Raw genomic sequence first — 14,631 nt, forward strand, 5'->3', positions numbered from 1 at the left:
CAGGACTGTGTTCTGTGGCTCCCACGTGAAAAGGCACATTAGGATTCTTTACCCCTTTCGCTATCAGCTGCATAGATTCAATTAAAAATAATTAAGTCAAATTAACTTCAAAATGTTGCACATTAAACACAGCATTATCAAATGGTCTCACGTAAACCTTAGAAAAGGACAACAATGCCACACATTTTCACACAAAAGACAACCGCCAACTATGCATGTGAACTATTTCCAGTTAGTCAGCTTCACATCCTGCTTTTTGTAGTGATACATTACTAGTTGGACTGGTGATTACATCACTCCACAGCACACAGAAACACAACATTAAGTACGCTTTGGGTAAGTTACGGATCACTAACAAAACTCTTAAGGTGATCCTAATGATTCTTAAGATTATTCTTCCTTCAAGTATACCTAAGATTAGGCTTCTAATGAGGGAATTCTAACTGAAGACGCTCTCCTCAGTTTCAGAAGTCAAACTAATTATCAAAGATTAAAAAAATCACCACATAGGATTTTAGTTATGCAAAGATACATGTAGTCAAAGTATAGAGTGATGTAACAGATTTATTTTCTTACATGTTCTTCCCAGGCTCTTTTCTCTCTTTCATATGCTTCCTTTCTCTTTTGCTCTAACTGTTCTTTCAGAACTGCAGCTCGAGCATTTACTTGGGCCTATAGTAAACAAACAAAAAAAGACCAACTTAAAGTCATAGAAAGTGTTAGTACTCTATTCCAAGAAACATTCTTGGATTACTTAATTTTCCTTTCTCTCACTTCTTGTTGTATAGACTGTGAAGGGAGGACTCCACTAACAATCAAAATCACCACACAAGTATAGTAACTGATATTCTATGTTGAAAACAATGACAACTCCTCAAAATTGTGTTACAGGTCTTGATTTGCATAGTTATATTTTTAGTATACACAGTAATCTTGAACAGAATAATGTAAAATCAAAATTAATCACAGAAGAGGTGGAATAATACTTGCCATGTATCATATGGTAGAGACAGTTATTGATACAAGACCACCACCATGGAATAAAGTTCCAATCAAACAATGGACTTCTGTGAAACATCTTTGCTGGAAGTGTAAGTCATCACAGGGATATACAGCTTATCTTCCAGTTGACATGTAGCTCATGTCAGCACATGCAAGGAGTTTTGCCTTCCTTTATTCTTTCAACTAAAATAAAGTTGTTATTTACGGTACATCTTCCTTTCCCTTTCAGTATCAAAATGCTATTTTAGTTATTCCTAATTGCCTTAGAACTAAAGCTAACCTAGAAACAAATCTGAAAGGCAAGGATAAGAAAAATCCTCCACTTGCTAAGCTACCATTTTAAAATTACTGAGGTAAAAAAGGTAAAAAAGTTGAACAGAGTTGTTACCTCAATACAGCTAAAATAAAAACCCTCTTGTAATGGATATATGAACAAATTATTGACAACAAAATGAAATGTAAGAAACCTAATGAGATATGAAATAAATCTGAAAACAGTAAATTCCATCTCCTCTCTCCCCACAATTACCTTCTGCACTTCCATCTTTTTGCGTTTCAGTTCTGCTTCCTGGCTTGATTCTTGTCCATCAGAACTTACAGCTTCATTCTGCAAAGTAAGAGCCCTCAAAGAATTATCATTAATTCACGCATTTAAAAGCTGAACAGTAGAAGTGACAGATAATTTACTAACATGAGTCATAATTTCACTGGGTAACTCCTCGCTCAAATGTAATGTTTACTTGGACAGAACTTCATCTCTGACATTGGGGGTGGGGAGCGTTTCTTTGGTTTTGGAGGGGAAGGGTATGTGGTTGTAAAAGAAATGAAGCTTTTACAAGCCAAGAGGAAAGTAAAACGCCTACTGCAAAGGAAGTGACCTAACAACGATGGACTCTCACCTGCCACCCCTCATCTCAGTACCAAGCTCTCCAGATAAGTCATACAATAGAAGTTTGATGATCCACAGATCCAGTTCCTTTCCACAGTATGTGCTCCAAAGAAGGTGTGTTTGTGTGTGTGTGGGGGGAAATGGTAACAATCATATAAGGTCTACCTCTGAAATTTGTTTTCAATCTCTCTTAGTGCTTTTCATGGCTTCTGCATATACCTATTTACAGATCAGACTGACAGAGCTACACAAAAAGCCTCTGTCAGAAGCTTTTTATTGCTCATTACTAACTTGTGAAGACCTTTGATTTTAAATGAACTGTTTAGAAGGCCTATTTAGGAGGCTCCACGTAGTATAAGAAAAAGAGTATTATTAGAAATAAGTTCATGCTTCTGTTTAGCTAAATTTAGGTAATTTTCTAAGCGAAAATAAAATTAAAAAAAAAGTCATGCCCACCTTGACCTCAGTCAACTAGCAGGGAAAAAAAAGATGATTGGAAAGAACACTGGAGGTAGAAAAACTTGAAAAATAATTTGGCACTCTTCATAGGCAAAGGAAAGAATACATATATTCATCTATTTTATATAAAGTAAGATACTATGCAGTATAGGGTACTATGCATTTAGGAATAGATATAAAATTGTTAATCAGCATAAGGAAATATCTTGTGACAAGATATGGCCCGAGATGGAGTTCCTCCAGAAGTAAACCTTCACACTAAAGTTGGCATCCGCAGGTCATCACGATAGAAACTCTCCTAAAACTTGGTCTCTGAATTCTGAAAATTAGTTTAGGCCTACTTCCTGGAAAGATGTCCACGTATTCTCTGTTCCTTTGCAGGTGGCATACCTTCTAGGACAAACAATACTACCCAGGTAAGGTACAGCCACTGGGAAAGGGAGTTTGGTTCCTGATATCCCTAATAACCCATACTGAGAACTAATGTCACGGTCACAGTAACAATAGTGTTCGATTTTACTAGCACAAGCAGCCTTGGCCTCCAGAGAAAAGGTTCCTGGCAAGTACCTTCTGCAGTTAACCACACTGCAGGTAGAGCAAAGTGCTCCTAACTTTAAGAGGAAGTGCTGCAGCTGCTCAGTGAAAAAAATGAAATAAACAGTACAGTAGAGCAATGGCTCTACACTGGTAACATTTTAGAACTGCCCTCAGTATTCTAAGGGTACTCAGAAGACACAACAGGATTTTATAGGGCTGTGTACGGAGATGACTAGTCCCACTTCAGCAGTCTTGAAGCTTGTCCAAAGCAGCAGAGGAGACAGAGTTATCAGTGAAATTAGCACCAGGTGCAATTAGGAAGACAGCATGGGCTTATGGTGCATTATCTTAGCGTTTTATGCAAGACAGTGCTAGTGATGTGCTTCACTGACCAGCATTTACAGAACTTCAGAGACTCACAAGACCTTGATTTTCCTCATGCTCCTTAAGACAAACTTAGGACAACACCCCAGTTGGTCCCATGCCCGACTTTGCCGCTAGCACATCTCACAAAGTTTGCATAGTCTTCTCAGGCAGAAACATACATAAACTTTGCTTTGGATCATTCAGCTTAGATTTAAGAGGGCAGTGGGTTCCTCTTCAAACTGCTTAAGTTTTGCACCTCAATCAAGGGACTGAATTTGGCTCTCTTGCATCCCTCCAGTGAAACACAATCAAAGTGTAAGAAAATAAAACAATTCAAAAGAAGCCACTAATACAGGAAAAAAGAATTCCAACATTAAGAAAAAAAAAAAATCCCCAAACCCTACCGCAATGTGGAACTCTGTTTAGCTGGAACAGTGATGCAAAGAAACTGAGTGGTACCAGGCATGCTCTTGCCTTGTATGTCATAAGATGCATGAAAGCATGTAGAATGGATGCTTAAAAGGGGGGTAGGGCAGGAATATTTCTCTAGTTTTAAATTATAAAGTACAATGTGAATACATAAGCAGGTAAGCTTGAAGAAAGCAAAATGCTCTATTAAGACAAATGGACAGGAAGGGGAAGAACAGACAGGAGTACAAGATCACACAGTAGGTTATTGGAAAAACTCCAGACCACATTTACTACATAGCTTGCCTCTCAAGTGAAACTTCTTTTAAACAATAGATTGCTTGCAAGGGTGCCTTGGATTATTCGTTTGACGCCTTAAGAAGCATTCATTGTGAATCTACTTTATTAATATATTACTGCGGTTTTAGTTTATGAACATATTTTGGGGAAGTTATGTTTGAGAAAAAGTGTACTGATTAAATTGAGCTCATGCCAGAAATTTCTAACTTTAATGTATTCTCTGTGATCACTGTCAAAAAGCTGATTCTGGAGAAGTTCCTACAACTGAAACCAAACCAATATAAACGTGCTAGTGCTTGAGGAGAAATTTATGTATCAAATTCAGATATAACCTTATGTTGTCCTGTTTTTAAAACACTGTCAGTTTACAGGCACTGAAGCTGCAGCCCCTGCACTGAAATAACAAACAGGTTTTGCATATTCCCAAAGAGATGGAAGTACATTAACTGCGGAACAGAACTACATGTCAAAAATATATGCCTTTATATAACATGCCTATGAGAAAAGTGTTCCTGCAGGGATAAAAGAATACATCCCACAGCCAACTTCCATAAGCATCCAAGATTATTTTTCAAACCAACCTTCTCTCCACGAAGTTTTGCTCTTATCTGTTGACGTTCATTGAAGTTTTGTAGCCGAATCTGTCTTAATCTTGCCAAATATTCCTAAAGCAAAGAAAGGAAATAAGGTTCAGTTATACTGAAACTGTCTCCAGTATGGCTAACTTAAAATACAAAAATTTCCACAAAAAAAGAAGATGGTGAAAAAAAGATGCCATGCTATTACTATCACCATATTAGCGTTTACGAATTTCCAGAAAAACTCTCGTCTAATGAAAATAACTGAAACGTATGTTTCTCTATATCAAACTATCATTAAATTTTATATCATTGAAGGCAAGGAATGGTTATAATTATCACAACGTGATTAAGATATACAGAGGCATATCTATGTGTATGCACATTCAAGAACCTCTCTGAGACAGACTGATGTAGACAACTACTATTTTGATGATTTCAAAACCAACCAACAACGAACACACCCAAGCTCTATAACTTCATATGGTAAATTATTTCCTTGGAATTTATAAAGTCCTTTTATTTTGTTACACAGATGAACCATGCAGGGAAACCAGGCACAGTCAAGGACAAAATAGTGCTATTTTTGTGATGAGCAAAGTAACAAGCATGCGGCAAGCATACCTCTTCCTCCTTGTTTCTGGATTTCCTTCCTCTTGAAGAAATGGGCCTGCCTCCATAGATATCTGCCACATTTTGCAGTGTACCCTGTTTTCCATTTAATGGTATCAAATTTAAGGTGGCTGGGGCAGTGAGATTTTCTGCTTTATTCACTTATAAGAAATCAAATCAATCCATGATTTGTAGTTATTCTGAAATTAACTGATAATGCCTTCTCACTTTACAAAACATAAGGCAGTAGTAACTAAAAACCCTGAGTAGCCAAAGAGAGAAAGACTAGAGCTTTAAGAACATGGTTGCCTTCTCCCTGCAATTCTGATCTTCTCCTGCTATGTTAGAAATCCTAAGTTCTGATGGATGGGCACAAGTTTTTCTACACCTAGAGTACATACAAATTGTGGCACAGAGTTGGCATTTCTGTCATTGTTGAGCCAAGCCTGAAATAAAAGTGGAATCTTTACACATTCTTAGATTAAGTTTTTTCCACAATTATGATTTTTTAAAAAATATACTACAAGTAGCAAACTCAAAAAACTAATAAAATTCTTAAACATACATATTACAGCTAACAACATGTCTTACATGCCTAACATATATGCACTCATAGTGTACAGACTTGGTTAGTGTCATGTACTCAGTGTCCTAACTGTCACCAAAAGGATTCAACCTTTAAGGAAGTCCAATACAAAACAGTACAAGAATCATTTAACTCCAGGTTTTCTGCTTGGATTAAAATCCAAAATATTTAAATAATTTTGTTCATGAAATAACATAAGCCTCTGATGAACAGATTAAAAATACCTCAATTTGTTATCTCTGCATACAATACAGACAGTAAGGACATGTGATAGTTACATGGTCCTTCTGCCTCATAAAATACCAAGGCTTTAGCTTTCTCAGGCTCGAGTGTAGAGAACCATTGGTAAGGAAATACTCCAGTTGATTTCTTGATAGGGAGGACTGAATCCAAATATTCTGGCTAAATACTCTCTCAGATTTAGGAAAAAAAACCAAACCCAAAAAACCCAGAACAATACAGTATCTCAAGGACAGACCACACTTCTGCACTTCCATGGCTTAGTGACTGGGGTATCAGAGAATGAATTAAAGGAACCATCCTGTGGAGAAGTAGCAGCAGACAGTCACAAGGACTCTGAATTCTGGTTTCAGCTTGATTATTAAGTCAAACAAAATGGAAAGGAATATTTTCCATATTCACTTTTTCTGAAACTATTTGGGCTTATTTTTAACTTTTTAATGCATGTTTCTGAGCTTTACAAAAGTTAACTGGCACTATTCAAGTCATCTCATTGTTCTTCATTCTAGCGTTCAAGTTAGTTTTGGTATTTTCACCAAACAGATGGACATTTACATCACTGCTCTTAAAAAAGGAAAGAAACTGGAAGCAAGATTTTTGAGAACTGATTTTCTATCTGTAGATTGTTTACTTTTAATCATTTGTCTACATTACAACTTTTAAAGACCAGGACTCAATATTTTGCAATGCCACACAGCTACAGTGAAGTAGCAAATTTGGTCAGCAGCCATCTTAAGGAAGAGATGACTGAAAGTCTCATCAACTCAACTACTGAGTCAAACTTTAGACTGTCACTTGAAAATTAAAATTGACAGCAACTATATTTAACAGAAGCTCAAAAAAATGTTAGTTGATGATTCCTACTGATTTCTCCTCTCTGATCACCGTGGTCTGGACAATGGTCCCATCCCTATATGAGAACTACTGCCAGCTAGCCAAATTATTTTCCTGCACAAATTCAAGTAAGCTGCTGAGAACTATCAATGGCAAGTGATAGTACACGAATTTGGAACCTTAGCTTCAAGTTACAAGTCTTAAATGTGGAAGTTACTTTAACAACTGTTCAGTAACCTCCCAATTTTATTATGATGGCCAGTTAAGAATAAAACATTTGGACTTAGCTGAATACATTAGAGAAACCTGAGAACCATTAACCTGGCTGTCTTGTATTACTGACCTCAAACAGTTATATTAATGCCAACAAAGTTAAGAACAAAAGGGAAGCAGGTTCTGCTATGGTCTTGTCTAAGAAGAGGCAGTCTTAACAAGAATTGTTAATTTTTAAAAAGTTATATATGTCTTGAAGGTTTTAAAAACAGACTCTTAGTTTTTAAGTGGAAGACTCGTGCTTTAAAACATATATACTAATCTAAGGGTACTTCACCATTAAAGCAGCAAATCAAAGTATCCAAGAATTGCTTACTGTAAGTGAAATAATCCCTGTAACAAAGACCTGGCGGTAAATCATGATCTGGTATTTCAGATGTAAATCTGTAGTTGGTCTCATCTTGCTGCAATGCCAGCACAGTCAGTTTATTTTCAGCAGCTGACAGTGATATTATGAATTGGTTATATATGAATAGCATGGAGAAGCACTCACTAAGCAACTCTCCACATTATGAACACACACAGACACACACACACAGTTCAACCACACAAAGTCCTAGTACAAATGAGTCATTTCCAAGGTATCTTTACTGCAAAACAAACTTCCTAAAGAAATATTGAATTTATAACTGCAAGCAAAGAGCACAAAGAACATTTTGTGACACCGTCCACTAGTTCATCTATAAAGAGTAAAGGTTTTAGAGTCATCAGCCCTGACAGAGAGAGATGCCTTTGCAGTACTTTATCTGATCATTAGCTGTATCAGCTCAATCAAACTTCATTTTAGGTCAAAGCTACATAAGGAGACAAAGTTTAATTTTAACCAAAACTTCAAAGTTATGAATAGAAAAGAAAGTAAATAAGTGTTCTAAAATTCACAATATCAAGTTAGAAACATGCAAATAAAGGTATTTTCTTTTGTTAATAAATGTATGGTCATGGGAAATATATTGCACAATTCTTTTACATTTTAATAAAATTAATAACAAAATGCAAAAAACCTACCTCATTCTTTTTAAAAAAAAATACTTCAGGAAAATACTTAGCCAGCATTTCATGGTTATGATGCTACTTCAAAGACTCATAAAGCATTCTTAAGCACTAATATATACATAGGAAGACCAGATTCCATACCAGGTGTCCTTCCGCTCGAGCTTTGTTTTCCATGGCTTCTCTCTTCCGCTGCCAGAATTCCTCAACTTGCTTTGCTCTATCTGCAGCTATCCATCCTTTTTGCCTGAATAATTGCAACAATAATTGCAAGATTAAAGTCTCTGAAATGACACAAAAAAAGCCCCGGCATTTATTCTAACTAGGACACATGCAAAAAAAAAGTAACTTCCTCTCAGTTAGACATCTTCAAATAATGTCTTTCATCAGTCAAAACACAAGTAAGTCAAACCTCCACAAAATGGAGGAAAATAGGCTCAACTAAGTTAAAACAAAAAAAACTCAACAACAAACCAAAAAACCATGTTGTCCTTCCAGATCCTGGTCATCAGAACAAAAATTAATGTCAAAACATAATCTTAGTGCAATTATTTCTGAAAATGTCTCAGTTTGATTCAGTGTTGTCACCATTTGTGAAAGAGAAGACTCCTTCAAGGTTTCCCTTCAGAGATGAGCAAGGACTCAGCACATGACCCAGTCAGTAACGTCAGTATTGCAGCAGTCTTTCAAGACTGACCTACGTTTGGAGTAGGAGCTTCTACCACTTAGACAATTCATACAGTGCCAGTATTCTCACAGTATTCTGGCAACACCTTTTGGGGTATTTTTGTTTGTTTTTAAAGGGACTGTGAAGAAATTTTCCTACCCTAGAATTAGGTAGAACAAGACTGTTTTTTCACTCCACCCCAGGTCAGGGACCCACTGGTTAGACAAGATGGCCATATTCAACATTGAGAAATGGTGTAATATATTCTAACAAATGTAGAATGATGAGGCAATCCCCTTTCCAAGGTTTCCCTAGCCTCATCTGACTGAGGAGTACTGGGGGGGCCAACGACAGGCAGGAAGAAATTGGAGTAAGCTGATAGCAACAACCCATCAGGCTGAGACAGTTAAAGAAATGAATCATTTTGCAATACAGAAGCTATTGCTAGTAATTCATAAATGATTTAGCACATTCCTTGCATCCTGTTTCTCCCCTCCCCTCCGCCAAAAAACCAAGGACATGAAATATTTCCATATACTACAATTCATTAAGAGGAAGACAGAGATAAAACCACTTTGATACAATAAAACAAATGCTGCAGCTGCTCTGAAAAGGCAAGATGATAGGTGTTAACGGTAAAGCAAAACACTTGACAAACTTTTTATGCACATATTTGACTCACTACAAGATTTTTTACTGTAACTGTTACTTACACATGAACACAGTTGGTAGATAGTGAAATCTGTCAACCCTGTGTCATATAGCTGAAGTTTAGCTTACCATGTTGGAGGAAAGGTGCTTCCCAAGGAAAAAAACCCAAAACATAAAAAAACAACCCCAAAAAAACCCAACCCCTCCCCAAAAAACAACGCCAAACCTATTTGTCTCAAAACAAATTCACAGCAAAAACTTACTTCAACTAAATTTTATAAAAATGGTTTGCCCAACTCTACAGTCGAGTGACTCTTTTTGCTAAAACATTTCATATAGTTTTCTTCTGGGCTGCATTTCTGTCCCAGAGACAATTTTTAAAGATTGCTGATGTTGAACATACTTAGATTTACATTAGTTGTGGTAGGGTAATCCCAGACTGCAAGTTAAGGATTTCTCAACTTCTTTAATAAACGCTCTAAATTACCTATCTTTAAGAAAGCTACAATTATTTAAATTCTTTGTTTGAGCTAAACATCTTAAACACTTATCTTTATATTTTACTTTCAGCTGCAAGAAAAGTGCAGGAGAGAAATACTGCTAGGCTAGCTAAGATAATAAAATTGCTTCTAGACAATAAAGTACAAATACTTACCGCATTATAAATGCTAAGAAACAGCATCTCAATTTAAGTCTAAAGGTAATCCAGTTTATAAATAGGAAAAATATCTCAGCCTATTCTGAAGCTTCTGCACAGCACTTTCATTGAGTGCTTCCAACTTCATGTATTTGAGAAACAATCAGTTTCTCTTCATGATGTCCATGTTATTATTTCCAGCTCTCTACTATAGTTCCTCTCAATTTTAACACATTTAAACAGTTTACCCAGGTGTAGCCAAGTATCATTTAATATTGTCAAACGAGCAAGGCAGTGTTTCCTAATCTAGGGAAGGTTTGAGGGTTGTGGCATTTGATGCAAAGCACTGAGAACAAACAGAGGAGTATGAAATACACATCTACATCAGCTAGGAAAATCCCTCTTCCAGTACTGGGAGAAATTGTAATTAGCTCACAACAGCACAAATTACAATAAAGAAAATAAAATACACTCTTCAGCTTGCAAAATTGTAACATCGGTGTTAAATGTATTATTGACGCAAATTTTAAAATAGAAAAAAATGTCCAAAGGCAAAATATATTACATTAAAACAGAAAATGGAATAAAATTAGTTTAGATTAACAAATGTCATCTTTGGCTACTTCCTCTTCCCTCACATTAACTCCATTTACTTCTGCATCAGTGGGGATACATCACTGGATGGGCATAAATTTAAGTAATGCATGAGAAACTTGTCCCTCTAGAAAAGCTAATTAGTAACCCTCATGTAACTAAGCTTCTAGGAAAAAAAAAAATATTTTCCCATTAACTGCTCTCCTGAATGTGGACACGGTTCTTTGGGCTATATTAACATCTGAAGGAAAGCAAAGAAGTTTTGAAAAAACTACTTGAAAGAGTGAAATAATTTAAAGAAATAATCAGTACTTCTTTACAATCCTTTTATATAAAAGGTTTCCATTGGTTCTAAAAGAATTGTGGTCTGCGAGGGACTAAACACACAAACAGACAGCACAGCATCAATGGATAGAAGTGATTCTGGAGACATGTCCAACTACTACATGAAACGAGACACAGAACAAGAATCTAACATGTAGGGACATATTTATGGATTATCACAGTCCAACCTGTTTGCATTGGCTTGTTTAGTCACCTCCTTCAATCTTTTCATTTTTTTCCTAACTGCACCAGCATCAGGTAAATGGTGATGACCTGCAGGCCCCTTAGGAACTCCTGGAGGTATTCCAGGTGAAATTCCTCTGTAGACAAATACGTACAGTAACTTTCATTACTTTCATCTAAAGCAGACCACATGCAGCTTCTAATGGAAGGTCGCCATACCTTTCAACAAATTCTCGGCCTTGTGCTTTCGCCCTCAATTTGGCTTCCCTCTCTTCAGCTAATCTAATGTTTTCCTTTTGCTGTTGCATCTGGTCAAAAATAGCGTGGTAGTGTTCATACTGTCCTCTGGAAGACACAGGAAAAGGACCAACACCACCTCCACCGCCATAATATGGTGCCTGGAAATCAGAACGGGTAGGGTGGAAATCTCAAATAATGATTTTAACAAGCCCTTCTATTTTCACCTCTTCAGCAGAATAAAAGTGTTAGTACATCCTGCAACAATTCTGAATTTGTCCTAGTTTTATTCCTTGCAAGCCTCTATTTTAATGAACTACAGACAGATGAATTAAATACTTATTTTTCTATTAGCACTCCAGAATAACTCAGCATTTTGAAGCTGGAAACAGTTAAGCACACTTCTAAAGTCGCCGAGTTGCTGAATGGTATTAAATGTAGATTTATCCGAGAATCGCCGTTGTTAGCAACCTATACTTTGGTTTCATCACCAGAACTGAGATGCTTTCTCCTAAAGTTCAGATCAGGGCAACATCTACCACAAGCTACTGCTTTATGCAAATTATCTCTGTCATTCTCGAAGAATTAGAATTCCTACAGAACCTTCATATGAAAATAATAAAAATTAAAAAAATGTTGCAAGCAGCTGTATACATTAGTAGCAAAAGATGGATGCAGAAAATGTGAAGCTGGCAAAATAAGGTTAAGGTTGTCAGCACAAGCATAAAAATGTTCCCGTTACACCTGGGGAAAGTAATCAAATAGCCCATTGTAGTGAATCGACGAAATTTGTTTTAGCAACAGTGTCAATGCTCCTCCTGGAGTGGTCTTAGGTATTTTAAATAAGTTCAAATAGGTGAGTGCAGATGTGACAGGTTTAAGACTGCCTACTTGAACAGAAGTTCTTGAGCAGATTATATTTAACAATGGAATTCAGCTCACATTCTGAGTTTTGGTTGCTCAGCTTGTATCAACAGCTCCCCATCATTCATATGATAGCATACTAACTGAAAGATTTATCCAAGCATTCAAATAAATATGCAGGTACGCTGTGCATCTGAATAAAAATAATTTACTATACGAGACTATAGTTCCCACGAATAGAAGGAATAGAATTGCTTTAGATACTATTCAAGTTTTCACCTATCATTATTAGAGCTCTGTTTTCAAACGGATTGCCTAAATAATAGCATGATCAATCTTTAGGCAAATGCTATGCAGCAAGTACTCAGCAGGGCCTGTAACTGTTCTGCAGACTGTTGATAGGACCACAAACCCAAAGCCAAATCCTTGACACTTCTTTACCTACTTTCTCTCAGAAACAAGTGCCAGTAACCAAACCAAAAAGACAGCAGGAAGAGAAGATCATGCAGTGCATGTCCCTGTTGTGCCTTCGCAAGAGGCTATATGGCTTGCATTATTGAGAAGCTTGAACAATGCTGTTCCACAGCACTGACAGGAAGTTGCTAGATACATCTATTTAATGTTGGAGAAAAGAAAAGGATAATTAAGTCGAGATTACTATAATAGTATATAGGAACCTGAAGTGATGATAACCTAGGAGGCTGCAGTAAGATTTGTACTAAACTACCCAATTTAGAGAAGACATTTCAATGAATTATGAAGGATGTCTGCCGTGACATTTTACACCAGTGACACTTGGTGAAAACATACACAGCCACTGACCCTCAGCTTCCCTAGATGACTGAGAACAGTGGTAAGGATACAGCTGTACCTACAACAGAGCTCTTCATCGGTTTGCAGTCTAAGGACCTTGCCATAAACTCTCAAAATTAATCAGAAACCTTTTTTTTGGAACACATGTAGGTCTCATCCTAACATGGCAAATCTGTATTGGTGTACAAAAGCGTGTATTGGTCTACAAGCATAAGAATGTCAGCACAGGAACCAAATAATGTTTCTTGATTTTTCCATTAAATCAGCACCTGGTAGTTTTTAAAGTCTGGTATGCTTAAGTTTGTTTTTATATTTATGCTTTACTTATATGACGTGTGACACACATCCACAGATGACCTCTATTTTAAAATAACGTATTTAAGAAGCACCTGCTGAAACCTGGTCAAGGGCTGGTTTACTCCTCATATTTTTATACAAGGAACAGAAAATAAAACCTCTATTCAGTTTGACTCTTCTACTTGTTTATAAAATCCCTACTAAACATGCTCAGACCGAGACTTTTTGTATGACTACACCACAACATATTGCTGTATTTTAATCCATCTTCTATTGTCAAATAGATTTAAACCACAGCAATACCTAAATTCCTGCCATGGCTTTATCTGATGAAAGTACCCAGACCTTTATATTCACCTAACTTCATGAGACTTCCCAGAGCAGTTATGTTTCCATGAAACTATGACACACAGACAAACAGAAACCATTATAGGAATCAGATTAAGTTATGTAATTAAATTATATAAGAGATGAATGGCTGAATGGCTTTCAGGAAAAAAAAATACTCAGGGTTTTTTACCCCTCTCCTGAACAACTTATCAGTATATATAATCATTTATGTTGCTAAATAACAAAGCATGCTTAGAAGCAGATGTTTAATACTGGCAAAGAGGTCCATAATCATGAGAACCTGGAAATATAACAAAACAATTTAAGAACAAACTTGAATGTGGAAGAAGCTGTTCATGCATAGCTTCAGTACAGGAAAAAATAGCAAAAGCAGGAGTGGAAAAAAGAAAGTGGTGCATGAAAACCATTACTGGCAGAAAGAGATTCAGAAATTTAGTGAGTATTAAAAATGAAAATTGCACATGATCTCCAAAAAGCCAAGGAAGAAAGTCTATTATACAGTTTCTCTTAAATTATCCATAATAATGGGCAGTCCCAAGAGTAGACTGCCAAGGGTAGATCTTTCTGGAAAGATAAGACTATGCCAGATAGCCAAAGACGAGGGGAACAGACTACACCACATTTCTGCATCTGCTGCCAACCTTAACATCACCACTTCCACCTGAACCAAGCACATTCCTCCATCCTTGTTCCCTGGCTTTGTTTATTCGTTCCATCTGAAGGAGAAAACAATACAGGAAAACATAATTCAAGGAATCACTAAGTAAAAATTGAACTTCACTATTAACACATTTTAAACATATTTTACCCTTTCTTTTTCCAATCTTCTCATTTCATCTGCCTTCAGTAAACTGACCTGCAACGTGTAAGGATTAAACATGTTTAGCAGCTAGGACACAGCACAACTCCACATTACTATGCAACATGTAACCAACCACA

At 36.5% G+C, this 14,631-nt stretch overlaps 1 protein-coding gene across 1 annotated transcript in view; it reads right to left on the bottom strand.

Moving 5' to 3' along the window:
* NEK1 (NIMA-related kinase 1) overlaps window positions 1-14,631 on the bottom strand; it is a 42,408-nt gene that overhangs the window by 14,185 nt on the left and 13,592 nt on the right. Inside the window, exons 13-21 of the mRNA XM_010141939.1 lie at window positions 14,501-14,548; window positions 14,334-14,408; window positions 11,350-11,528; window positions 11,136-11,267; window positions 8,219-8,321; window positions 5,164-5,247; window positions 4,543-4,626; window positions 1,532-1,609; window positions 577-672 (exon numbers count right to left, since the gene is read on the bottom strand). Coding sequence (XP_010140241.1) covers window positions 577-672; window positions 1,532-1,609; window positions 4,543-4,626; window positions 5,164-5,247; window positions 8,219-8,321; window positions 11,136-11,267; window positions 11,350-11,528; window positions 14,334-14,408; window positions 14,501-14,548 — 879 coding nt within the window. The remainder of the gene's footprint in view (window positions 1-576; window positions 673-1,531; window positions 1,610-4,542; window positions 4,627-5,163; window positions 5,248-8,218; window positions 8,322-11,135; window positions 11,268-11,349; window positions 11,529-14,333; window positions 14,409-14,500; window positions 14,549-14,631) is intronic.

The sequence above is a fragment of the Buceros rhinoceros genome, unplaced genomic scaffold (genome assembly GCF_000710305.1).
Source record: "Buceros rhinoceros silvestris isolate BGI_N320 unplaced genomic scaffold, ASM71030v1 scaffold14538, whole genome shotgun sequence".
In the NCBI taxonomy this organism is placed as follows: Eukaryota; Metazoa; Chordata; class Aves; order Bucerotiformes; family Bucerotidae; genus Buceros; species Buceros rhinoceros.